This window comes from Erinaceus europaeus, chromosome 6 (assembly GCF_950295315.1).
Source record: "Erinaceus europaeus chromosome 6, mEriEur2.1, whole genome shotgun sequence".
Lineage (NCBI taxonomy): Eukaryota > Metazoa > Chordata > Mammalia > Eulipotyphla > Erinaceidae > Erinaceus > Erinaceus europaeus.
Genome location: NC_080167.1, coordinates 7369498 through 7397088, shown reverse-complemented (window position 1 = coordinate 7397088; position 27591 = coordinate 7369498). Strand labels below are relative to the sequence as shown.

The window sequence follows — 27591 nt, the reverse complement described above, 5'->3', positions numbered from 1 at the left end:
GAACACATGGGTGGGTGAGTAGAAGGATGGATGTCTAGGTATGTGTGTAAATGAAAGCATGGACAGTTACATGAGTGGAAGGTGCATAAGTGGACGGATGGGTGAATGAGCACATGGATAATGAATGGGTTGATGGCTGGGTGGACTGGATGCCAGTGTAGTTCATACAGCACGCACACAAACACACCCTATCATCCAGAGGTCAGATCAGTCCCTGACCACCTCTGTGCCCATAAAAGACCCTCAGGCCTCTCCCCGCTGCCCCCCAGGCACCGCGGCCGTTCCCCTGAGGAGAGGCGGAAGTCCCGCCGAAGACACTCTGGCCGCTGCTCCAAGACCCTCTACAAGGCCAGCCCCAAAGCCCGGTCCAGCCGCCCACCCAGCCAGCCCCTCCAGCTCAGCCTCCTGTCGGCCAGGAGTGTAGTAAGTATTCCGTGCAGCCTCCTCTGCCTGTCCTGACCACAGCACTGGGGGGAGATGGAGGCACCAGCTCAGGGCAGCACACCATTCATTACACCCAGCCTTGGGCCAAGCTCCCGTGGTCTCAGATCTCACGTCTACTGACCAAGTGTCAGTCACAAGCCTTTGACAGCACTCAGCTGGGAGGTGGGTGGGACTGAGGGGGGCAAAGCTAAGTACCCAGGCTTTGATGGAGTGAGAGAGGGTTTTGAAAAATACATACTGGTTTTCAGAGTGACATCTTCAGGCATGCACGTGTGAGACACCGGAAGAGGCTTCTTGGGGAGGGATGGTCTTTGACATAACAGAGGCTTCATCCTGGACAGCCCTGATTAGTATCTGGGATTCAATTTCACTTGTATCACCACAACTTTGTATTTGTATGGAGTGTTTCTTTTAAAGAGTCAGAGCAATTGACCTGTGTGTCCACATAGGTGTCAGAGAGTCAAGGGGGCAGCTGCTCTAAATGGGCCCTTCTATAGACAGGACAGGAAAACCAAGGCTCAGAGAGATTAAGATCTGATATAAAGTCACACAGCAAAGCAAGAAAGAACCGATGTACAACTTGGCATTGGGTAAGATCATGCACTGAGCCCTCCCTTGGGTCAGTAAGAAAGACTAGAAGAGGCTGGAGAGAAGTTTGAGTTTCCTGCCATGGGGTCTGATTGGAGTCCATCACAACTTCTTAGCTGAGTGGATTTGGATCGGTGACCTCTTTGAACTTGTAGTCTCCTTGGTAATCTTGAAAACCCCAACTCGAAGTTGTTGGAAATAGCCAGTAGCACAGAGGCTGTGAAAGCCTTTACCAGGCAGTCAGACAACAAGTAGACAAACAGGAGGAAATGTAATGTTGGTGCAGCAGAGTGAGGCTTGCCCTGGGCAGCTGGCGCGGGGGGGGGGGGGGGGTTCTGTCTTCTCCAGCTACACCTGCAGCTGAGAATTCCCAGAGAGCTGCAGAAAGGAAGGACAGGGTGGGAGTGAAGGTGCTTGAGCAAAACACAGGGAAGAGAATATGCAGAAACCAGTAGCTGGCCATGGTTGACACCGTAGTCACTGCATGCAGTGCATTCTGAGAACTTCTTTCTTTGTCAAGGTACCTGGATCACCAAGGTCTAATTTTGCCCCGGTCCTCTGCCTGGCTGTAGCCACGCACAACTCTCTCAGAACCCCTTCTTAGCAGAGAGTGCTGTGGTTGCTTCGTGTTTACAGATGAGAAATGTCCACCTTTACTTCCTCTTCCCATGTGTCCTTCGAATGACAGTGTTGAGAGGCTTGGCTCTTAGTTTCGACTTGATTGGCGCGTATCTTCTTCACCTCTGTTTCTTCCACTGGAAAATGGGAAAGACTTTCTCACTCATCTTCTGGGGGAAATTGTGGAGAAGGTAGAAATGCAGTGGATAATATGAACATGGAGACATGGAAGAGTTTTCTTAAGCTGGATCCCCCTAGATTTGGTACTTGTGACAGCCCACATGGGTACCCCAAGGGACGGTGGCATTGGAACGACTGCCTTATACCTTCTCACCTGCCTGAGAGGGAGAGTAGGTCATGTCTGTCCAGCAGCTGTGGAAAATGAGGTGTTGTGGGGGGAAAGTATATAGTTATCCCACACTAGGCTGACTGTCAGTTCTTGAACATCTGAAGCATCCTCTGTAGCCATGCTCCTGACAGAGAGCTGACAGCTCATCTGGACTTTCTGCGGAAGGCATTAAAATCTCACCTACCTTACTCACGGGTGAGCCCAAAAAGGGAAACCAAGGCTCATAAAAAAGAAATGACTTCTATAGACTATGGCAAGTTGGAGTTGTTAAAAACATAGGATTGTGATTCTATGTCAAACCAGTGTTCAGCGTAGCTAGTTAAACCTTTTTTTTTAAAGAGCTTGTTTATTTATTTTATTAGAGGGGACAGAGAGAAATTGAAAGAGGATAGAGAGATAGAGAGATAGAGAAGACAGACACCTATGGTCCTGCCTTAACGCTTTGGAAGCATCCCGCCTGCAATTGGGAAGCGGGAGCTACACCTTTTTAAGCCAAGGTTTGTTCATCTAGTCTAAGTCAAATGCAGACCCTAAAGCTTCTCCAAAAGCTTTGCTGTTAGAATGGAAGTGAAAGGGAGAGCTGTTGGGGCTGGGCCAAAGTCCATTACTATCCGCGGGTATTGTGGTGGCGTCATTCCGGAAGCTGGTCCTGCACTTTCCAGCTGTGCCACGTGGTTCACGTTGAGCAAATTCTCTGTGCTTCTGTCTCCTCCAAATGTGGAAAACAAGAAGTAATAATAACAAGCCCTGCCTTGCAAGAGGGGTGACCTGAGGATTAAATGGCCTGGCCTAAGTAAACATTCGAGACTCTCCAGGGCGAGTGTCTGATGCTATGTGACTTGTGCCTCTGCTGAGTGGACCGGCAGGCAGTCAAATGCAGTGTCCTCGGCCGTGGACACATAGTTCCCGGCTCAGGTGAGTTGCTGGATGAGTCCGACTGGCGCCATAGCCACTGCTTCCCCCCACGTGCGTTCCATCCCAGCCTAGATGGTGGCTGCAGTCCAAATGGGGAGCTCCAACCCACTTCCAGTTGCCTGACTTCGAGGGGCTCCCTTTCCCCACCTTGGGTCCTCTGGGGGCCCTGCATACTATTATTCCCTTTCTCGTCTCTCCTGCAAAGATAAAAAGAAATGACAGGATGGGACCCAAAAGTTCCCAAGAGTCTTAGCCCCAAGAGAGGAAGAACAGCCAAGTCCTCTGCATGGTCTCGCCTGTTCAGACAGTCACCACAGGCTAGCAGTGTTCGTGGGGCATGCTGGGTGACCGTCAGAATCCAGTGAACAAGAAAAAAAAAAAAGCGGCCAGCGCTTCCTTGGGAGGGAGGCGGATGAAGTGAACCTTGTAAAGGCTGAGACACAGCTAGTCTCAGGAAGATGCGGTGGTGAGGCGGCAGGATGGCAGGCAGTGAGGCTGAGCCAAAGACCAGATTCTGGGCAAGCAGAAAGCTCTGAGGAGGGACGGGGCCCCAGCATGAAGGTTCTTCTCTGCCAGGTTTCCTGTCATCTCCTCTGCAGGCTTCTCACCATGCAGCTCTTGGGAGAGCCAAGGACAGACAGGGCATGGGGGGGCATATTTGTACAAGTGAATATGCAGATTTGGAGATGCTGCTTATTGAAGCCTTGGTAGGTGAGAGAGAGATGGTCTAAGTTCCTCTTGTCTGCCTAAACCCAAACAGAGGGTCCCTGGGGGAAGTGGAGGGGGACCTCCCAAACCTCACTCATGGTCCCTGTTTGCACACCACTGGCTCAGTTCAAGGCATCGAGGTGAACAGAACTGAGTCACCAGACCTCTGTGATCCAGTGAGAGGAATGCTGAGATTAGTCTGAGCTGGAACAGGTGAGTTCTAGCACTTCCTACAGATGTTAAAATAGTCAAACCCAGGGGCCAGGTGGTAGCACAGCGGGTTAAGTGCACATGGCACAAAGCACAAGGACTGGTGTAAGGATCCTGGTTCGAGCCCCCGGCTCCCCACCTGCAGGGGAGTCGCTTCACAGGCAACGAAGCAGGTCTTCTGGTGTCTGTCTTTCTCTCCCTGTCTGTCTCTCCCTCCTCTCTCAATTTCTCTCTGTCCTATCCAACAGCAATGACAGAAATAATAACAACAATAATAATAACAACAGTAAACAACAAGGGCAACAAAAGGAGAAAAAATACCCTCCAGGTGCAGTGGATTCATAGTGCAGGCACTGAGCCCCAGCAATAACCCTGGAGGCAAAAAAAAAATAATAAAGTCAACCCTTTTAACACCCTCCCACCCCCCAAGTCAGCTCAGCCTTCCTCCCTCATACCTTCTATGTCTGCACCCAGTCCAGCAGCCAGAGCCTAACACCAGACAGGCCTTTAATGCCAAGGTCAGCTGCCTCCTGGTGGATAGGAGATGCCTACAACAGGAAAGAACCAGAAGCAGTGTTGTCTGAGAAGGCCTTAAAATGAGGGGGGCATTTGAGCTGGGCTTTGAAGGATGAGTAGAAGTTCACCAGACTGAAATGGCTCATGAGTAAGGGGAAGGGGTCATGGCATTTTATACTAGGCACTGTCATTTTCCATTGTATTATTATTTTTAAACTCTCCTCTGATCGACAAAATAGTTCTCTGCAGCAGGTGTGATTATTATCACCATTTTGCAAGTGGGAAGATGAGGTTCCGAGAGGTGCAATGACTTGGGCAGGTGAGCCCATTGGGAGGAAGGGGAGTTGGCATTGGTCATGGCTTGAGCCTTGGAAGCTGACACTCCTAGCCAGGGTGACAATGGGAGAAGACCATAAAGTAGTCTAGCTCTTTCTTCTGGTGTGATGTGAAGTTCTCTGTCAAGTTAACCCCAAGTGGAGAGAGAATCTAAAAGACTCTGGAAGGAGACTGATAGTTCTGAAGCTATCTGGCTTCCTTCTGTCTCCTACCCAAGTCAGCAGTCGCCACTAATCCTGAGCTGATATAAACCTGCCCAGAACTAGGGGTTCATAGAGAAGGCGGCAGGGGAGGGGCAGGGCAGGGCAGAGGCACGCCCAGTGGAGCGCACACTTGACTTTGTGCAAGGACCCGGGTTTGAGTCCCCATTCCCCACCTGCAGGGAGGAAGTGTCTTGAGCAGTGAAGCAGGTCTGCCAGTATCCCTCTTTCTCTAACTCCCCCCTTCCCTCTCTATTATTTCTCTCTGTCTTATCAAATAAAATAAAAAGAGAAAAAGGGACCACCAGGAATGGTGGATTCGTAGTATAGCATGGAGCTCCAGCAGTAATCCCAATGGCAATTTAAAAAAGGAAGAGGAGGAGAGACATGGCAGGTCATGTTAGCAAGAGGAGGCTGTGGAGACTGATGATAAAGACGCGGGCTTTGGAGAAGTTCTGGACCCTCAAGCGGCGGCCGTCTTGTCTCCCTGTGGACACTTGGGTAGCCAGAGCAGTGCTCCCTGAGTACCTTCTATGTGTGGGATGGGAGGCCTGCAGCCACATGCCTGGTTCTGTAGGTATAACTTCTTAGAGCCCTTCAGGGGGCTTCCACGGCCATCCTGCTTTCACAGCTAGGAGGCTACATACAGCCTTAGCAGATGCAGAAAGGCAGCTATCAAACTGAAAAGTTACAATCTAGTCCAGAAGGTCTGAGCTCTGAGTCCAAGTGCTTAGTGGCATGTCACCTCCCTCCTGTCCTTTCACATCTCTGGGCCTCGGAGTCCTCTGAATGTGTCCTCAGAGATCCATGACAGTGGCCCCGGTAGGTCGTGTCACTAGCCTCAGTCTATAGCAAGCTCTGACATCCAGCTGGCCTGGTGACACTTGGTGAGGCTTACAGGATAAAGGGGTTGCCTGCTAACACAGGGCTCTGTTCCCATCGCTAAGCAGCACAAGGTCACCGTTTCAGGATGGGGAGAGTGAAGGTGCCCACTCATCTGTTCAAAAATACATGAAGGACCTCCTGTGTGCCAGGCCCTGTGCCAGGGTCCCTTCCCTCAAGGAGCTTCTGTTCTGTGTGAGGAACTGAGCCCGGTGCTGGGGACCAGTGGCTTCAGTGTCCCTGTGTGTCATTCTAATGGCTCAGACTCACTCTAGATAAACTAAACCTGATTTGGGGGGAACTATCTCTGGTCTCAGAAAGTTGCTTCTGACCCAAGACCTCACATGAGCATCAGAGCAGTCCTGGGAGAAAGGTGTGGAGTGAGGCTGCTCTTTGGGCTGTGAAATGAGGCTGGGGGTGGCACGCTGGGTGGCCTGGCCTCCAGGTCTCTTCCAGGCTCTAGTGCATTCTACAGAAGCCCCTTTCTGAGCCTTGCAGGGAGACTCAACACCCATTGCCCTCAAGTGCTGTTAAGAGAGGGAGTAGGAGCATGTAGAAGGCAGCTGCTATGAAATTCGGGCATTTGTGGGAGGTATTATTATTATTATTATCATTATTTTAAATTCAAGTGGCCTAGCATCTCAGCTCCACTTTTGCTCTTGCCAAGCAAGGAGAGGAAAAAGAACACCAACATTCTCTGCCAGGCAAAGAGACACATGCCAACAGAAGAGGTGGCTCAGACATGACCTCAGAAGGAACTAGGTGTCTTTCAATCAAATGTATTTAGTGGGATGGAAAAAAATAATCCTTAACACTGAAGTTTAGTGTTTTCTGTTTCTCATTTCCACTTGGATTCATAGAAATTTCTGTCTAACTGGATCCTTGGAGGGAATTTTTTTTTTTAATTTGGAAAATCTTTTGCTATTATTTCCTGTAAAATATATTAATGATTTAATAATGATTAAGAAGATTGAAAGATAATAGGGGTACGGTTCCACACAGTTCCCACCACTAGAGAGTTCTGTGTCCCATCCCCTCCATTGGAAACTTTGTTATTCTTTATGCCTCTGGGAGTGTGGACTGAAATTCTTTATGGGGCACAGAAGGTGGGAGGTCTGGCTTCTGTGATTGCTTCTCTGCTGGACATGGATGTTGGCAGGTGGATCCAGACCCCCAGCCTGTTTCTGTCTTTCCCTAGTGGGGTAGGGCTCTGGGGAGGTGAGGTTCCAGGACACATTGGTGAGGTTGTCTGCCTAGGGAACTCAGGGTGGAATCATAGTAGCATCCACAACTTGGTGGCTGAAAGGTGATGAAATATAAAGCATAACAAATTGTTGAATAAACAGGAACCCATTCTTGTGCTAAATATGAATAGATTTGGGCCCTATCTCAGATGGCTGGGGTTTATAGTTAATGGTATTTCTATACTTTCTGCATATGTGGAGCCACTCTCTGCCTTAATCCATCTTTCTAGTCCTATTCTCAACTCTAATATCATCTTCCCAGATGATACTTTTAGCCCAACTTGGACGGGTATTTAAGGAGGCATGGATTGGGGAGAGAATGCAAAGGGGGGTGTGGTAAGGCTGAAACTGCTGGTCCTCCTCAGTCTCCTGGCGGAGAGAGGGACAGGAGTGGAGCACCTCCCTGGGTCTAAAGGCTGCTGTGCACAGCCCCATAGTGGCCCCAGGCCTTAAAGGACCTTGTCATCTTCCCACACCAACCAGTAGGTCTGTCTGTCTGTCTCCACCTCCCTCCCCTCCTCTCTAGTCAACTTCCAACAGGTCGATGAATCCATTCTTTTGCTGTCTTCCTAATGAGTTTGCAAAGGAAGATGAACAGCAGCCAGGAAAATAAACTTACTGTCTCAGTGAAGCAAAAGGACTTTTTTTTCCCCTCTTCTTTTAAAGGCATCACCAGAACTTTCTAGCTAAAATCTCTGCCACTCAGTTAGGTTCTCGGCTCATAGGAGAATTTCCAGCCCCCGCCCCCGCCCCCACCCCAGATGGCAGGGAGGGGGGAGTTTACAGCCCTCTCTCTCCATGGGGCCATTTGAAGCTGGGTAAATGGACTTGTTCAGTTTAATTGGAATTCTCTTCTTGATTGTATTTTTGTAACCTATTAGGCTGTGCTGCCTCTTGATCTCAGAATTCAGCTGAAATTAAATTTTGAAGTGTAAGTGAGAGGTTGCCTTCCCCCCCTTCTTGATTAAATAATGATTTGAAACAAAAACAATAAATAACAGTGCCAGCTTCCCTGGAGGGGAGAGAGAGAGAGAGAGAGAGAGAGAGAGAGAGAGAGCATATCCCAGAGAACCACTAGGAGCTAGAGCTGGGGTGGGGGTGGGGCAATTACTTTGTATTGGGGAACTGGAGGGTGGCTTGGAGTTTCACACTGGAAGGAGCAAAGACAGTAAAGAGGAAATGCTTGGAAGCTTTCTCTCAATGACCTTGAGTTTGTGAAAAAGCATTTTGTCCTAAAAAAAACCAGGCATTTGAGATGGACAGTGCAGAGAGGCAGAGGGAAGAGTTGGGTGTGACTCTGGGGTCTGGAGGTGGGTGTGTGCTGATGGGTTGACTGGCTCTGCAGATTCTCATGCCTGAGGCACCATAGGTCCCAGGTTCAAACCCTAGCACCAGTACAAAGGAAGAAAGAAAGAGGCGTGGCACAACTGGCTGAGTACAAGAATGTTGACAATGTGCAAGAACCCAGTCAATGCCTGGTCCCCCACTTGTGAGTGATTAAGCAGTGTTTCAGGTGACTCTCTCTCTCTCTCTTCCTTTCTATCTCTCCCTTCCCTCTCAATTTCTGGCTAGCTCTAGCCAATAAATAAGGATAATAAAAAAAAATTTAAAGAAGTAACTTTAAAGATAGAGAGGAAAGAAAGAAGGAGTAAAGGAAAGGAAAGGAAAAGAAGAGAAAAGAAAAGAAAAGATCTCTGGGAGCAGGCCGGTAGCAGGTGTCAGTGACCCCCAGAGAGCTCAGCCCATCCCCCAAATGGTCCACAGATAATTACTCTCCCTCTGTGTATCCCCAAGCAGAAAGGTGGACCCATCATTGATGGAGTATAATATTGCCCTGGTCTACAGTGTTGGCAGTTATTGTCAAAGGCACCACATGAGCTAAAGAAATGATAGCTGAAGCAAGACACAGATTGTCTGGTCAGTCTTTCCTAGGTGATGGGTGTACCCCTCATCTCTGCAGACACACGCCACTACTTCCAGTGCTCCGACTGTATTCTCTGGTCCCCAGAAGTCACTCTGCCCTGCTGCATGGCAGGCTGGTCATAAAAGAGGGCTGACATCTCCTGGGTACAGCCTTCAACCCAAGGGTGATGGGGACTTGAGGTAGGAATACCCCTAGCTCCCTCCCTCTTGTCCTGGGATCAGGCTGGTTTGATAGGTTTGCTGATACATAGTTCATTTCATTCCTCTCTCTCTCTCTCTCTCTCTCTCTCTCTCTCTCTCTCTTCCTCTCTCTCTGTTTCTCCACCACCTCATTGCCCCCATAGAGAGGGGCCTTCCCCTACAGAAGTCCTTTGCTAAACTAAAATATAAAAGACAAGCCATGGGCTGCCTGTATCAACTTCTCAGTGAACGTAGGATACTAAGAGAGGTGTCGCACCTTCCATTTGGTGATAACACAATCTGTGCAGAGGCTAGATTTCTATGCCATGCCCCAAAGGTGAACCATGGTGAAGATGTGAGTGAAATGGAAGAGAAAAGGGTGAGAGGGACCCAAGACGAGGACCCTTGCCTGAGGGTCCCAGGTCTTAGTGGGATCCTGAGTAGCCCTGAGGGTGCTGTTACTGGGCATTATGGGGTGGGGGGACCTCCATTGAGTGTCTTGTGTGAGCATGAGGTGGAGAGCACTCACAGATGGACAAGAGGGATTCTGAGTGGGGGTGGTGGGTGGGCTCTTCACAGATGGCTTCTGAGAGGCTGCTCATCTACACGAGGAGACAGGGAGTGTCAGGGGAGACCCCGTCAAGGGCTGGGAAGTCCACACTGCGGTGAGTTCTACCACAGTTACGTCTGCGCCAGCACAGTGGCGCCTTCTCCCTGTCCCCATTCCCTGAACCACACAGCGGAACAACACAGAGCGTGAGCAGTGTGTGGCTCTGTGTGAAGAGCACAGGGAGGAGTTAAAGCAGACGGGGTGTGGGGAGGTCAGATGCAGATGTCCCTCCATCTTAGATGAGGGACTCAAGCAGCAGGGGCTTCTGGTGTTCTCTCTCCTGGAACCCATCTCCCTCCAGCAGACTGAGGGATTGTCTGTCTTTCTTCTAGTGATAAATTGGACACGGGAAGTGTCTTTTTCTAGTTCTTTATCCAGAAGGGGCCTCTCTCTGTCCTATTCAACAACAATGACATCAATAACAATAACAACAACAATAACATTATAAGGGCAGGAGTCGGGCAGTAGCACAGCGGGTTAAGCGTACATGGTGCAAAGTGCAAGGACCGGTGTAAGGATCCTGGTTGGAGCCCCCGGCTCCAAACCTGCAGGGGAGTTGCTTCACAGGTGGTGAAGCAGGTCTGCAGGTGTCTATCTTTCTCTCCCCCTCTCTGTCTTCCCCTCCTCTCTCCATTTCTCTCTGTCCTATCCAACAATGACAACATCAATAACAATAACAATAATAACTACAACAGTAAAACAACAAGGGCAACAAAAGGGAATAAATAAATAAATAAATATATTTTTAAATAACTATAAAAAGCTATGGAACTCTCAAAGCTGGCAGCCATCCAGTTGGAACCCAGCAGAACTTGCTCACCCAGCCCCCTAACAGCAAGTCAAGTTAGCATGGGCCCAGGCTTACAGAGCATATGGTCTGTGCCAGGCACTGGCAGCTACTTGGGTCCAACACTGAGCCAGTCATGCCACAGCCTCTGCCTTCAGCAAGACCCCACCCAGGTGGAGAGACAGGCACCAGAACAAACAATAAATGCCCCCTACCCCCAGTAACAGAGCTGCAGTATTCAGAAGGCACTCATTTCTGAATGGAGGCATGAATGAACAAAGGAATGAATGAAGTAAAGTGTGTTGTGCAGTGCTGGCCCTCAAGATCACAGAAGGCTGTTGAAAGAGGTGATACTATGTAGCTTGGAGGAGGATGAATAAACTTAACCCCCATGTACTGGGGATGGGAGGGGGAGTATTCCAGGTACAGGAGGTGGCATGTGCCAATGGCCTGAGGTAGACAATGCAAGTGTATGGCAGACTCAACAGCCCTCTGGTCAGCTGGTGTGGGCTGTGAGTGCCGCAGTGGGGGCATGTGGAAGAGTCGGGATCTGTGATGTAGGCAGGGCTGGGTTGTAAAGAACATTGTCATCGTGCCAATGTTGATTCATCCAAAGAAATGGATCTTTTGAGTGAATAGGAGAGGTTAGTATTTTTATGCAGTACTAGCACCGATCCAATGAGATTGTTTCTGCCGCACCTCCATCGTCACTTTTGCCGGTGATGATGGCGAAACACAATGTCATATTAAGTTCTCAGTTCCAATCACAGAATGGCACGTGGAGGATGCCCTTTGGCCAGGTCGAGACAATCACAACAGCATCCATGTCAGCTCAGGGTTTGGGGTGGAGAAAGTGGGCAAAGCAGAATCTTGGGGAGTCCTTGCCCATGGGAAGCCAAAAAAAGCACCAGGACAGAGGCTTTGAAATTCACAATCAAAGCTGGAATCAGGTACCTGGGGAGAGAAAAATTCAGCAGAATCACAGGAACCATTCTCTTCCTGTCCTGGCCACCAAACACCCGACATCTCTCAGGCAGAGTCCCAGATCCCAGCCCCCCACCCCCACCCCCAGACCAGACCCCAGCCTGAGCTCTCAGGCTCTGGGGCCTAGCACCTAGTGATGGTGGAGATATGCCCCACTGGACTCCCACAGTAGGGAGAACAGCGGCAGACAGGAAAAACCGCAGACAGGAAGAGAGGACAGGACCAGACCAAACCTGTCCATTCCTTTTAAAGAAGCCTCATGCTAGAAGACGCCACTGGGCAGCCGTGGTTTCCTATTCACCAGCACAGGAAAGGGAAACCCATCAGGCTGGAGCATCAGCTTGTCTGTGCACAAAGCCTCCTGGGAGAATCCGCAAAGGAAGCCCCGCCCCTCCCTGGCTCCTAGGATTGACAGCCTGAACCTGTGGGGTTAGCGTTGTCCTTCTCACAGTTCTGGGATCCCTGTGCTTCAGCATCCTGGCTGACTGCTGTGAAGGCGGTAAAAGTCTCTTCCCTTAGGCCCAAGGTGTATGGGGTTCAGAGGGGAGAGGAGCTGGGCTCCTGATGGTGAGGCCAGTCAAAGGAAGTTTGCTCAACTCAAACTGGAACTTCCTCAGGACCTTGGAAGTCTCCACTTCCACATCACTGCCTTCCCCAAGGTGGCTTGCCATCACCCCCCGTCAGCCCTTCATCTGCCCTAGCTCTGCCCTACACAGGATCCTGGGGACCCCTTCCCACTCCCAGCCACCACCACGCAAAAGCCGCATCTCCAAGCTGCTCCCAAAAGCCCTTAGCTGCAAGCAACTCCTCACCCCCTCAGCTTGACTCTCTTCCTTCCTACACAGATAACAAAGGAGAAACCTCTTTGGCCTAATCAGGGTGTTGTGGGGTTTTTTTGTTTTGTTTGGTTTGGTTTTGGTTTTGGTTTTTGGTTTTTGTTTTAATCCAACTTGGGCATGAAAGCAGGCATAGGCAAGGTCAGCATTGATGGCTTGATGAAAAAGAGAGAGAAAGAGAGAGAATGGATGCCTCACCTGAACCCCTGAACACTGAAGCCCTTCCCCGCCCCCAGTACAAAGCTCAGAGGCAGGTGTGAGGATGTGCAGAAAGGTGTGTGTGTTTTCTTGTCATTTGCGACTCTGATGATGGACTCACGATGCCCGCTCTTCCCTTTCTCTTACACCTTACCTACCTACTAAAGGAGGAGTTCTTGCTTGGTAAGTGGATGTGATCCGCAAAGACACCAGAGAATTGATTAGAAGCCACTCGAGAGCCTTAGCCACCTTCTCCAGGGGTTAAAAGACACGCACAGATATGTCTGCAGAGAGCTTTTCCCCCGTTTGTTTTCAGTCAGATGATTTGACTTCCTTTGTTTTGTTTTGTTTTGTTTTGTTCCCCTCATTCTTTTCCCCTTTCGTTGAAAACAACTCCGATGTCATTTGGTGACCTTGACTTTATATTATTAAAAAAAAAAAACAGAAAACAACTCTCATCATTATTTCATTTCTCCCCCCCGCCCAGGGATATTTGTTCAGGGTCTGATCAGGCAACTTTTTCTTTAAATAAATAAAGTCAAATTCATTGAGGATTTTGGTTGAAGTTGGAAATTTGGGCTTTATCTCCTGTTTTATCTTTATGTTTTTGGTTAAGTTCCAAGATATATATATATATATATTTTTTTTTTTTTTAGGCCCAGAGCTCCATTTCTTTTTCACCTCTTTATTTTAATTATTGCTTTTAGGTTAAGGGTGTTTACACCCCCCTCCCCCTTTCAATTCAGTTGTCTCTTTTGTTTGAGTTGATTCATTAGAACTTAAATTTTGTATAATTTCCTCTTTATTTTTTTCCTTTTGTTTAATCTGAACCGCATGCTCCCTCTCTGCATGATACCTGAATTTTCCAGTTATCCTAGCAGGGGGTAAAAAAAGAAACTTTTCTGTGATCTCCTTTCAGGAATTTGTGCTTTTGGGTTTTTTTTTTATTTGTTTGGTTGGTTTTTTATTTTTTCTTTTTTTGCGTCTCTCCTCTCTCTCTCTCTCCCTTTCTCTCTCCTCTTTCCTTTTGTTACAGTGCATCATGATGGTAAACATTTCTTGGTTATTTAGACACTGTCCCCCAGACCCAGCAACCAGCAATGTCCAATGGATGTTTTTGCTTTCAGATCTCTGGGTCGGGGTCTGCCGCTGACCTCTTTACCAAAACAGCCAGTCCACTGGACGCCTCTCGAGGAAGATCCCAGGAGTATGACTCAGGCAATGACACCTCCTCGCCACCCTCCACGCAGATCAGTCTGGCCAGGTCGAGGGGCCAGGAGAAGGGGAGCCCCCGGGGGGACCTCAGCAAGAGCCAGGAACTCAACAGTGGCAACACTTCGGATTCTGGGAACTCCTTCACCACCTCCTCACCGCAGAACAAAGGGGCCACATTGGAGAACCTCTCCCCCACCAGCAGAGGCAGAGAGTCCAGGTGGGTGCACCTGGGATGAAATGGGAAGGATCCCGGAGGTACCCCAAGCCTCCTTCCCTAGCCCTGCAGGTCCTGACCCAGGAGTCTGTTCTGTACAAGGGTGAGCAAGCTCAACTCAAGCTGAAACTCTTTTGAAAAATAAATCCAGGAATCCTACTTCAGGTAGAGCTGGATCCAGGAGCTCAAAAATAAACCCCTGGGAATCTGCTTTCCTGTTTCTTCTCCGCTCTATCTTTTCCTCAATTGATTTAATTCTCAAGCTGACCTTTCCCAAAGCACTGGTAAATGGTTAGCTTTCTAACCAATGGAAGGAGAATGCCTCCTGGGAGGGGCAGGCAGTGGCACACCCAGTTAAGTGCACATAGTACTAAGCATAAGGACCCGGGTTCAAACCCCCGCTCCCACCTGCAGTGGGGATGCTCCACGAGCAGTGAAACAGGCCTGCAGTTGTCTTTCTCTCTCCCTCCCTATCTCCTCCCTGCCCAGCTTCTCTCTGTGCTATTAAAAAAAAATGAAAAAGGGAAAAATGGTCACCCAAAGTGGAAAAGTGGTGGATGCTGTAGTGCTGCCGAGCCCCTGCAGGCTGTATATATATGAATGCTCTTCCTCCAGGGAGATCAGCAGCTCACCAAGGCCCATGCTCCTTAGCTCCACTTGGCCCAGCTCAGATCACTTGCTGGAACAAACTGTGGCCCAAGGGGATGCTGGGACCTTGGCCAGGAGGTGTCACATGCTACCATGGGGCTCACCAGTGGAATATTCCCAGGTACACTGAAAATGGAGCCAGTCTGGGTCTCTCTGGAAAAGGCAGGTTGTCAGTATCACAAGAGAGATAGAGATAGAGACAGAGACAGAGACAGAGATAGAGATAGAGATAGATAGATAAAGAGAGAGAAGCCAGAGCAGCAGTCCAGTACATGCAGCACCAGGAATTGAACTGGGAGCCTCAGGTATGCAAGCCCCCTGGCTCTGCCAATCCCCTCACTGCTCTGACATTGTTGGTGCACATCCAAACACTCAGGCTACATGAAGTTTTCCTACACAACATCCCCCCCCCCCCGCCCCCGTGCTGGGCTCAGGAGCCAGTGCTGGGCTCAGGAGCCAGTGATGATTCTAGGTAAACACAAGAAGCCACAGCAAAGCTGTGTCACAGTAACAGCGTGGCAGTAACAGCACTGACGCCTGCCAGTCACTCTGGAGCATTCATTCACTTCCCGCTCCCCCCTCTTGGCAGCTGGAGGGGGAATAAAGGCACAGCCTGAGTCGGGGGCAGGGAAGGGGGAGTATAGTGTAGTGACTAAGGCAGAGGCAGAGGAAGCTGGGAGGTGGTCTGCAGGTGGGGCGGGGGGCATCAGCTTTTGTTCCTAGGGCCTGAGGTCTTAGCAGAACAGCCCTGACCTTAACACTGAAGTGGTTAACAGTTTCTTCAAGGTCACGGCACCCTTGGTCCCCAAATAGGGAGTCCAGTTCAGTCCTGGGAAACAGTGTAGCAGTCACATGGAAACCTGGCCTCAGTTTTGCCTGCCCAGGACACCCCTGGCCTAAGTTCTGACCCAAGGGGTGGTGGAGAGTCAGGGAGGGGCCAGAGCACATGTTTGTCACCAGGAGCAGCCTAGGCTTCCAGACGGGAAAGGGAGGACGCCCGTCGGCTGGAATCTGCAGCACTTTTACACAGCAAAGACAGGGTCGCAGTGATAAATAAGGACAACCATCATCATGGTAGCAGCTCGGGCTTTCTGAGCCCTAGATAGCTCCGTGCCAGGTGCCGGTCGAGAAAGATCTTCCAGGGGCCAGGCAGTGACGCACTGGTTAAGCGCACATGTTACCATGCATAAGGACCTGTGTTCAAGCCCCTGCTCCCCACCTGCAGGGGGAAGGCATCACAATTTCTTCCTTCCCTCTCAATTTCTCTGTCTCTATCCAATAGACAGATATCTGAAAAAGAAAAAAATCTTACTTACCTCCTCAGAAGCCTTAATGTGACAGTACTGCTATAAAGCCTTCCTTTCTAAATGATGAGGAAGCTGAGGCTCAGTGCAGGTGAGAAGCTCAGTTACTAGAGCCCAGTCCCAGGGTCCAAACACAGCCCCGTCTCCAGACTGGAATGAAGCCAGCAGCATCCAGCACGTACTTCCCTGCTGGGCTCCAGCAACACTACACAATTCAGAAGCCGACCTGCACTTTTCAGTATAAATGGCCTCCAGACCCTTGTCTGTTATCACGTCAGCTCTGGGCAGGGGGCTTCGTGGAGGAGACATCAGGTCGATGCCAGGCTAAGGGAGTAGCGAGGTGTCGGGGGCTTTGGGCCTGGGCACCTGGGGGTCCAGGTTTCTCTCTGTTACCTTGGGGGCTGGAGAAACATCAAGGCTGGGGACCACCAGGCTTAGGGGGTTATGAAGGAAAGCTTCTTGGAAGAAGTGAAATCCTCCTGAGTGAAGCCTGCTGGTCTGGGGATGTCTGGAGCTGGCACTAGAGAAAGCACAGCTGGGCTTTTCCCAGCTCCATAGCACCAGCGATCTGAGGGAGGGGAGTTTTGAACAAGCAGCTGTAGACAGAAATAAATACACAGGATTAACCTTATGTATGTTAATTCATCTATTTATTTATATAATGAGAGAGAGAACTTGAGCATCACTCCAGCATATGTAGTATTCACTCCTGGACAGGAACTATAAGAAGAGGACAGGGGAGAAGTGTCCAGGTTTTGGGAATGTTCTAAGGCCTGGAGGCAGGGCAGGGGAAGGAGGAGGCTCCAGGAATAATGAGTGGCCCCTTGTGGGTGGAATCTATAGAAGCAACCCTGTTTACATGATTTGAACTTAACCCTTGACCCCATGCATAGTAACAGGACCTCAGACCCCAACCGTTAGCCAGCCTAGCCCCAGGCAGGATGGGGGTACACTGGTCAGGACCCTGCCTTCACCCTTTGGGTCTCCATTCTCAAAATGGGCAACACCAGTTTCCCAGATATAAACAGGCTACATGCCACCATCTCCTCCTCCTCCTCCTCCTCCTCCTCCTCCTCCTCCTCCTCCTCCTCCTCCTCCTCCTCCTCCTCTTCTTCCTCTCCTTCTCCTTCTCTTTAACCAAATCCATGTATCTATGGTATTTTAGCAAATCCATGTTATTGACTTTAATGAGCTCAGGCCTTTCTGTGAAGAAATGTGTAATGCCACCTGAAATAGAAAATGAGTGTCACTTGTCTAGCTCTTGATAACAGGTGCTTTCAGCTGTACTAGATCCAGCTGGGGACTTGACACACGTGAACCCTGCACTCTACCACAGAGTCACCACCCCGACCACCAGGCTTGTGCACACTGAAAGCACATGTTATCAAGAGTTAGACAAGCAACACTCATTGGAAAGGAATTCTGACTCCAATTAAAATATATAAGACTGAAACAGAGCATTTGATTCTAGTGATAGTTGCTTGCCCATAGCTCTTTCTCTTTATGAGATGATAAAACCCCAGGTAGGGCCCCCCCTCTCTCTTTTAAAGATATATTTTTATTTATTTCATGAGAATATTTTGAGAGAGAGAGAGAAACCAGAACTTCACTCTGACATAGTCAACACCAGGAATGGAACTGGGAGCCCCAGGCATGTGAGTCCCGTGCTCTTCCCACTTCACTGTCTCCCCTGACTGCAGATCTTGCTTGTGGATGTAATCAGAAACACTAATATAATAAAGTCCAGAATGGAGTGAGGCTTCCACCACCTGGTCAATGCTATTTACCATCATAGCCTTATACAGTGACTTGATACTTGGGTCCCATGCTTGGGGAAATGCTGAAATTAAGGGTTTTTCATTTTATTTAAGTATTTGTTTTGCAAAGTCAAGGTCTCATGGATACACAGTTCATTGCCCCCCCTTATTCTTCATTCAAATTGTATTATCTTTATTTAGTTATAGAGACAGCCAGAAACCAAGAGGGAAGGAGTGATAGAGAGGGAGAGAGACAGAGAGACACCTGAAGCCCTGATTCACCGCTCCTGAAGGGTCCCCCCTGCAGGTGGGGACAAGGGGCTTGAACCTGGGTCCTTGTGCATTGTAGCATGTGTGTTCAAGCAGGTGCGTCACTACCATCCCCTTTTTTTAAAGCTTTATTTGAGAGAGGGAGAGGCTGTTCAGCTCTTGGATCTGGTGGTACCAGGCATTGAACCTGGGATGTCCTGTACTCTCTCACACAGAGCCACCTCCCAAGGTGGCTTCTTCCTGCTCCACAGCTCTAGTTCTTGTGGTTGGAGGATGGGGAAAAGTCAAGGAGCGTTCTGAGGGCACCACACAAGTGAGCACTATCTAGAGATGCCCCCAGGCCTGGGGCAGACGAGCTCTCACACACTTCTTTGGGCCCTGCAGAGGATTCCAGTCGCCCTGTCTGGAATGCGGGGAGGTGAAGAAGTCCAGCAGATCCGCCCGCAGCTCCCCCATGAGAAGGTGCTCTCGCAGTTCCTCATATGCCAGCGACCGCTCCTCCAGCCACTTGTCTGGATCCCCAGACTCCAGGGCCTCCCCCAGGTACAGCCGAAGCAGATCCACCTCCCCTGGGAAGAGGTGAGTGTCCTTTTAAAAAGACTGACTTATTTATTATGAGAGAACAAGAGAGGAAGAAGAGAGAGAGAGAGCAGAGCAATGCTCAGCTCCAGCAAAAAGTGATGCTGGGGGTTGAACCTGTGGCGTCTGGGGCCTCAGGCATATAAGGCATCGCTCTAACAGGTTGAGTTCTCTCCCCAGTTCCACAAGTACTGGTTCATTATTATTACTACCAGTATGACTTTTTAAAATATTTATTTATTTATTCCCTTTTGTTGCCCTTGTTGTTTTATTATTGTTGTAGTTATTGTTGTTGTTATTGATGTTGTCATTGTTGGATAGGACAGAGAGAAATGGAGAGAGGAGGGGAAGACAGAGAGGGGGAGAGAAAGATAGACACCTGCAGACCTGCTTCACAGCTTGTGAAGCGACTCCCCTACAGGTAGGGAGCCGGGGGCTCGAACTGGAATCCTTACACAGGTCCTTGCCCTTTGTGCCACCTGCGCTTAGCCCACTGCGCTACCACCCGACTCCCTCCCTTTTTTAATAGAGAGATAGTGAATGAGACTGGAGCACTGCACAGATCTGGCTTAAGGTGGTACTGGGAATTGAACTTGAGACTTAAGAGCCTCCAGCATGGGAGGCTTTTGCAGAACCATTATACTGTCTTCCCAGCCCGGTAAGTGCAGTTTTGACTTTGGTTCTGCAGGAAAGCTCATTAAGGTAACCAAAGATGACCTTTTCTTCTGGATATACAACGCTACAGTCTAGCAGGAGACAAAAGTACTTAAATAAATGTTTAAGAGACAGAGAGAGAGAGAGAACACCACGCCTGTATGTGACGCCAGGGACTGAACCTGTGTGGGACATACACTATAGTCAAACAGACCCGTGTGCAAATCTCTTACCAGCCGACCAACATCAAACAATTTACATCATCTGTCTCTGCCTCCATCCCCCTCTACAGAAAGGGCTAGATGGCAGCGCCTGATCCCAGGAGGCTGTAGTGAGGACTTCAGTGAGATGCTACACACAAAACCTTAGTCCAATGCCTGCCACACAGTGAAATCGTAATAATCCCCACCAGCCTTTGCTGTGGGTTGTCTGTCAGTCAGCATGCTGAGTGAGCCGCCCAGACTGATTCACTGAATTTACTGTGGGGTCAGTAGGTATTGTCCGCCTTCCCCAGGGGAGTGGAGTCATCTGCCCCAGTGCACACAGCGAATGAATGAGCCAGCAGGAAAGTCAGGACTCTGATCAACCACCCCACAGGGAGGGGACTTCACTCCCCCTCCCCCAACCCCCAGGAATCAGAGGCCTCCAGGACAAGCCTGGTGGGAACCCTCGGGGGTGGTGTCCTCTCCTGCAGGTCCTACTCACGCTCACCCAGCTACTCCTCCAAGTCTGGCAAGAGGAGCCCGCCCAGCAGAAGCTCCAGGTCCCGGCGCAGCCCCAGCTACTCCCGCTACAGCCCCAGCAGGTATTGCCCCGCCCCCTCCCCGATGCACCAATAACGTTGAGTTTTCAGAGTAGGCTCCGCCTTTTAGCCCCGCCCACTACGTCCATAGTCTCCAAAGCCCCGCCCCTCAAGTCACCTGCTGGGATGAGTTGGGCCTGGGAGCTGACTCAGTCTTCTAGCATCTCCCTTAGTCAAGTCAGGAGCAGCCAGGAGGCCCCCCAGGCGTCCCTCTGACCTCAGATACCCAGCCCAAACGCTCCTGCCTCCCCCCCAACTCTAATCCCTGGCTCACACACAGCCTGCTGGCACACCTAGCGTCATCCCTCAGCCCTTCAACTTTTAAGCACCAGGCCTCCTTATCACTGCATCCCCACCCCTGCGCCTCTAAAACGCCGCCCTCCCAGGTGGACACCCCCACCCATGTCCATCCCCTCCCCCACAGGTGTCACCCACAGTCCCCCAGTCCCATCTGGTGCCCTTGGGTCTGCCCCGGCCCCAGGGGCGGGTGCCCCAGCTCCCCAATAACCCCGCTTGTCCCCTCAGGGAGCGGGACCCCAAGTATAGTGAGAAGGACTCGCAGCAGCGGGCGCGCCGGAGACGCCGGTCCTACTCGCCCATGCGGAAGCGCAGGAGGGACTCCCCGAGCCACCTGGAGGCGCGGAGGATCACCAGGTGAGGCTGGGGTGGGGGCCAGGCAGCACCCCCTATCAGCTGGGGCCTCGGGTGGGTTCTCTCCTGGCTCCTGGGACTGGAGTTCAGGCTGTCACTGGGAGCTCAACCCTAAACCCCCTAAGTGCCTGCCTCTCGCCCCACCATTGAAATTTTATGCTTTTGTCCAAAGGTCCCAGTTGAGCCATCTCGCCCCCTGCAGAGCTGGTAGGAGGGGGCGTGTCCGTGGGCGGGGCAACTGCCATGGTGGGCGTGGTCTGTGTGAGTGGGTGGGGTCAGAGTCTGAGAGTGGAGCTGGGTGGCGCTGGGAGGCAGGCTGGGCAGGACCGGAGAGTGAGCTAGGGCCAGGGCTTGGGGGACCTCAGCAACCCGTCAGGGCCATTACCTGGGGTTGGACCCACCACGCCCAGATGCGCCGCTCAAACTGACTCCTACATAATTATACCCCGAGCCAGGTGTAAAGAGGGCAGACAGCATTGTTTAAATGCCAGAGGGACTTCTGGGAGGAGCCCTGGGTAGTAAGGGGGGTGGGCAGTGAAGGTGGAGCCCTGGATTTGGAATTTCTCCAGGTGGCTTGGGAAACTTCAGTCCCCTCCCCCCTATGAAATAATGGAGGAATACGGAGTGAAAATGGGTAAAAAGACTTAGAGATGCTTTTGTAAACGCCCATGCAGAATGCTAGTACCCACTGCATCCACTGCCCTGGGCTGAATGGGCAGAGCGCACAGAAAATCAGCCCGTCTTGCCATAAATAGAAGGTCCCAGTAAAAGTCAAAATATTAATAGTCAGAACCCAGATTAAAGTTCCCACGTGGGTTTTGTCACCAGCTGGAGGCACTAAGGCCTTGCTTCCTTAAGCAAGAAGATGGACAGACAGTGCGTCTAGCTGAGAGCACTGATTATGGTGCACAAGGAACCAGGGTGAAGAGGGGACAGGGCAAAAGGCACAAAGATCCCCTGTAAGCTCTGTGGGCAGGGCTCTAGACTGATATCTACCTGGAAGAGTGACAAGAGAGACAGCCATGTTTCAGAGGGCAAGTGTTTATTGAGATAAAGCAGGGAAAGAAAGGAGAGGGAAGGGGCCAGGCCGAGGCACACCCAGTTAAGTGCACACATAGAAGTGCAAGGATTCAGGTTAGAGACCCCCCCCCCACTTCCCACAGCAGGGGGGACACTTCATGAGCTAGTCTGCAGGTGTCTTATCTTTCTCTCCCACTCTCTATTCTCCCCTCCACCGTCTCAATTTCTCTCTGTCCTGTCTAATAAAAATTAGAGAGGGCCAGGTGGTGGCACACCTGGTTGAGTGCACACTTTACAATGCTCAAGGACCCAGGTTCAAGCCCCTATTCCCCAACTGCAGGGGGAAAATTTCATGAGCAGTGAAACAGGGCTGCTCTCTGTCTCTCTCTCCCTCTCTATATCCCTCTTCCTCTCGATTTCTGGCTGTCTTAAATAAATAAAATTAATAAACAAAAAATTAAAATAGTAAAAAAAAATTAGAAAGAAAGGAAAAAATGGCCACCAGTGAGGTGCCTGGTGGCGGGGGGGGGGGGCATAATACTTTAGAGCCATCAGACCTGAGAGAAAGAGAAGTGGAGAGCCCCCAGTCTTCTTTTTTTATTATTTAATTTATTTATTTAAAAAAGGAGACATTAACAAAACCGTAGGATACGAGGGGTACAATTCCACACAATTCCCACCACCAGATCTCTGTAACCCACCTCCTCCCCTGATAGCTTTCCTATTCTTTATCCCTCTGGGAGTATGGACCCAAGGTCATTGTGGGATGCAGAAGGTGGAAGGTCTGGCTTCTGTAATTGCTTCCCCACTGAACATGGGCATTGACAGGTGGATCCATACTCCCAGCCTTTCTCTCTCTTTCCCTAGTGGAGAAGGGCTCTGGGGAAGCGGAGCTCCAGGACCCCCACACTGGTGGGGTCATCTGTCCATTGAAGTCTGGTCAGCATCATGCTGGCATCTGGAACCTGGTGGCTGAAAAGAGAGTTAACATACAAAGCCAAACAAATTGTTGAAGAATCATGGACCTAAAGGCTGGAATAGTGCAGATGAAGTGTTGGGGGGTACTCACTGCAAACTCTAGTGTACTACTGATTTCAGGTATATATTTTGCCCTAGTTTATGGATACATGTGAACATATGCTCTATCTCAGGGGACCTGGTCTATATCTAGGTTTTGGGACTTTGTTAGGAAGTGAACCACCTGGAATGGAATTAGAGAATCCTATGAAAGAAAAGGTCTCACCCCAGTAATGAAGCTGAATGGTTGTCATTCCACACCTGAAGTCTCTGGACACAGTCTGAAGTGAAGCATGCTGAGGTGGTACTCGTTGCATTGATTAGGTTGGGATCAGCGGATGCAATATTATTTGATATGAATTGAGAGAAGCATGCAGGAAAGTGCACCCCACCCTAAGGTTCCAGGACTGAGGGAAATATAAGCTCTATAGTGGAAATGTGAGGTTCCTGCTGTCTTAGGGTTCAAGAAGACAATAGATGGTTATTGTTATCATCACATTATTTGGTAATTGGGTTAACTTTGAAAAGTCCCTTTGTTAGAATTTGCTGTATAATACCCAACACTTCCATTCTCCCTGGTCTAGACTTTTGAGAGAGTCAGTATATCAAAGATTCAGCCTATGTATTAAAAAGACTCAGTCTGTGCTTTAAAAAGTTTGAGACATACAATCAATTTTCCCCTCTTATATTAATTAAATAGTGATTTATATGACTACAATTTAATAGGAGTGTACATAAACACCATTCCCATCACCAAAAGACTGTGTCCCATCCCACCCACCCACCCCCACCACCACTCCCTGCGCCCGGGGAAGCTGAATGTCCACTCTTACCCTCACCCCAGGATTTTTACTTTGGTGCCCTACCCAGTCTTCTTTGCAGTGGCTCTAGGGACGCTGAAGCAGGACCCTGAGGGGATTAACTCCCTGCATCCCGTGACCTCAGCATTCAGGTGGAGAGGGAGATGCAAGTCAGGTTTCAGACACCTTAGTGTCTGGCCCCTCTTCAGGGCTGCCAGCAGGGTACAAGGGGACGGGGTGCCAGTGTCCTTTCTCCAAAGGACTCTTGCAGGATGGGCACCTGGAAGGCTGCTGCTGGCCCTGGGGGGGTCAAGCTGCCCCGCCCCCCTGCCCCGGCGGGGTCTGGGCGGGGTCTGTGCGCGGCTCTCACACTCTGCCTCGCCTCCCTCCCTGCAGCGCCCGCAAGCGCCCCATCCCCTACTACCGGCCCAGCCCCTCATCGTCCAGCGGCCTCAGCAGCCCCTCCTCCTGGTACAGCAGCAGCAGTCGCCGCTTGACCAGTCGCAGCTACTCCCGCAGCCGCAGCCGCAGCCGCAGCCGCAGCCGCAGCCGGACCCGCTCCAGCTCCAGCTCCAGCTCCCGCAGCCCCAGCCCAGCCTCCCGCAGCCGCAGCCGCAGCCACAGCCGCAGCCGCAGCTGCAGCTACAGCTCAGCAGACAGCTACTCCAGCAGCGCCAGGCGCTAAGGGGGCGCCCTCCAGCCCGCTGCGCCCTGGGAGACCCCCTCACCCCGAGCCCTGCCCACCACCCTGCCTTCTCCTTGGGGACAGACACTGAGGGCTCCCCGACCCCCGTGGGGAGAAGGGAAAAAAGGAGGTGCAGGGAGGCCTCCACCAGCACATCCTGGGGCTCAGCTCACACTGGGGTGTGTGTGAGAGCTGCCCTCTGTGGCCCAGAGAAATGTCAAGGCTTCCCATGATTCAGAGGCCAGGTGTCTCTCTCCTGGGTCAGGAGAATGTCCACCCGCCGTGCTGACCATTGCTCAAGGGGCCTGCTGGAGTTAGGGACAGTAGGGCGCTCAGTAAAGAAGCTGCTGGGGTCACTCCCCCAGTCTCTGCCCAATGGGCTTCAGCCCCCAAGGCCACCTGGCAGCTTAGACGAGGACCCTCCCTGAGTTGTCTCCCTGAGGAAGGACACACGGGACCATCGATGGTCGGGCAGCTGGGTCCACCACCCACTTCCCAAGTTGCTTGGGCATCCACTGCATCCCCCAGGGCCATCTGCTGGACACTCCCCAGAGCCAGGGCCAGTGGCCATTCCTCAGCGCCAGGCAGTCTGGCCTCGCCCTGGGGTGGCACCCACAAGCCCCCTCCCCACAGCCCAGCTGCCACGCCCTGGACCCTCTCCAGTGCCGCCCACTAGCACCCCCACTGCCTCTCAGGAATCATGCCAGGGTGGGTCACAATCGATCAGATTAGGCGTGGGGTGAAGCCCAAATTCACAAGAGTCTGGGTGTGTGTCTGGGGGGAGGGGTTGGTTGCTCCATCCTTTGGGCTCCCCTGGCTTTTGGGGGCTTGTTGGCAGCTTGGAGAAGCCCCACCTTCATTCTTGCCCAGGGTTGGGCAGAGGGGGTAAGCTGATCCCTGCCACTCAGCTGCCACCAGCTGCTCCGCTGGTAACTGGGGCGCTGGGGAGAAGAGCCTTAAAATAGACTTGGGCATCCCCCTCACCAGCTGACTGGCTTTCCTTCCCGATGGGGCCGATGGTGTGATGGTCTCTGGATGGACAGGGCCCGGGGCGCAGTCTGGTCTCCATCTCCATCCTTCACAAGACCCCCCCCCCAGGTCATCTGGGGGAGACCCTACTGCTTGGAATTCTTGAAAACAGCGACCCCCGTCTCCTCCACCACTGGCTTCTCCATCACATCAGCCGGAGGAATCGGAAACCACCCCACCCCCACCAAAAAAATAAGTCCTTCTTCCACCTGAGAGCTGGTGAGAGTTGACCCACTGGCAGCAGCTGTAAATAACCCTCCTCCCACCCGGGAAGCCACACCTGACCGAGCTCGATCTCCCCGGAGACCCAGGAAGGAGACCGCCTTGAACCACAGAACCTCCAAAATGGAGGGAAGGGAGAGAGGCCCAGGACTCCACCTCACCCCAGACTGCCTTCCTTCAAGCAACTCTAGGAGACTCTGTTTTGTTTATTTTTTCCCAGTGCGTAGCAAGCCTCTTATTTTATTTATTTATGTCTATTTATTTATTTATTTATTTATGTAATGGCTGTCTTTCTCTCTGTTGCCATTAGCAGTATTCAGCTATTTATTTATTTATGGGGTGTATGTGTGTGTGTATGTGAGTTGGGGGTGGGAGGTTTCTTAATTATTTTTTTTTCTCTCTCCCTCTTCCTACTGCCTCCGTGGATAAGATTTGAGAAGGCGGGGATATTAGTTTTTGTTCTGAAGGTTAGACCCATGGAGGCCTAAAGCTGGAACATTCTAGGGAGAGGTGACTCAGAAGCACTCAAAGCCCATGGTCCAGGTCTGCACCCCAGGTTCCGGGCCACCAAGGGCCTTGTGAGCTAAGCTCCTAGACTAAAGTTAGCACAGGTAACAGTCTGCAAAGGGGCATTTGCCCTTCAAGTCCTTTGGGAGGGGGGCACTGCTTTGCATGGGGGGGGGGGTGGCAGAGAGGCGCGGTGGTGAGAACTGACACCTCCAACCACACCAAGCTTGTTCACCTGCTGGGAGAGGCACCCCACAGCCCTTTCTGAAGCAGGGAATCGCTGTCTTGGGTTCACTGCCAGCTGACCTGGTCTCCAGTGGGGCTTGGCGAGGAATTGCTGGAAACACCCTCGGCTGTCTCCCTGGCAATGTGACTGCCCGGGGCTTCCGTGCCTGCTCGGGGACATTTCTGTTCCTATGTTTCTCTTAAGCCCCTTGACATTTCCACCTGAAAACAGACCTCTGCTGATTTCACCCTTGGAAGCTTCTCCTTCCAAGGAACCAGACAGGTCCCCTGTAGCTCACTCAGGTAAGAGGCACCACTGAAGGACCAGCATCCCAAATGGGAAGGGGCCATGGCTTGAGGTCAACCCATGAACTTTCCAGGTGAGTGGGCCCCAGCAAATTGCCCCCTTACTCTGGGCCTAAGTTCCCACCTGTGGGAAGTGAAGCTGTTTTTTTTTAATTGGATCCAAAATGTGAGCCCTGGGCCCTGGAAACACTTTCAAGACAGACTGAGCTTGTGGAGAACAAGCAGGGAGAAGCAAAGCCTTCAGCACTCCCTAGAAGGTTCTCGATCACCAGAGAGAAGGGGAAGGCAGTTGCCCCCCTGAACTCTCTTTTGTGGCTTAAGAAGAGCTAACTGGCACCAGGAACATTCTAGGTCACGCAGGTGGGACTGCATCTTTACCTCTGTTTATTTTTTTAAATTTATTTATTATTGAATGCAGACAGAAAGAAATTGAGAAGGGAGGGGGAGATAGAGAGGGGAAGAGGCAGAGAGACCTGCAGCCCTGCTTCACCACTTGTGAAGCCTTCTCCCTGCAGGTAGGGACTGGGGGGTTGAACCTGGGTTCTTGAGAACTGTCATGAAAGCGCTTAACTGTGTGTGGCACGGCCTGGCCCTTCTCTCCTTCTTTAAGGACAAGTCATTCAGAAGCAAAACAAATTGAATGGTTTTGAAAGACACAAGGGTCTTCCTCTGGAAAAACTCCCACAGGCTGACACCTGGCTGAGACCTGTCCCTTTCCCAAAATGCTTTTGTTTGAAGAAGCCAAAGATTCAGGGTGCACCCCCAATTTCAAAAGCACATGTCCCCCCTCCTGTTATCAAACCTCACTTCCATTTTTTCTTCTCCCGTGTGTGTGTGTGTGTGTGTGTATGTGTGTTTTCCCTAACCCCCCCCAACAAAACTCTCATATCTACTTTGCCTGGTTTCCCTCTGCAGCTGAATATAACATTTTGTCTGATTAAAAAAAAAATGATGATGATGATAAACCAGGATTCCTCAGAGTACACCCCACGTCCCTCAGCCGGCCAGTGTCCAGCTGAGGAGACCTGTCCTCACTGGCTGTGTTAGTTCTGCCTCTTGCCTCTCTTCACTTCCACATGGGTGAGCCCAGGCACTCAGGCTGGTCTCCCACTGCCCCTCCCCACCCCCACTGCCTACCCACCCTCCCACCCCCACTCC

General features: G+C 51.0%; 1 protein-coding gene across 2 annotated transcripts in view; it reads left to right on the top strand.

Moving 5' to 3' along the window:
• Positions 1 to 27014, top strand: part of SRRM4 (serine/arginine repetitive matrix 4) — a 168173-nt gene extending 141159 nt beyond the window's left edge. The window contains exons 8-13 of one of the 2 annotated variants that reach the window (XM_007529319.3): positions 270 to 423; positions 13656 to 13960; positions 18321 to 18515; positions 19864 to 19974; positions 20497 to 20625; positions 23856 to 27014. In XM_007529319.3, the coding sequence (XP_007529381.1) occupies positions 270 to 423; positions 13656 to 13960; positions 18321 to 18515; positions 19864 to 19974; positions 20497 to 20625; positions 23856 to 24144 (1183 nt within the window). In that variant the 3' untranslated portion in view covers positions 24145 to 27014. The remainder of the gene's footprint in view (positions 1 to 269; positions 424 to 13655; positions 13961 to 18320; positions 18516 to 19863; positions 19975 to 20496; positions 20626 to 23855) is intronic. The other variant, XM_060193008.1, reaches the window with a different exon arrangement.
• Positions 27015 to 27591: the final 577 nt, after the last annotated feature.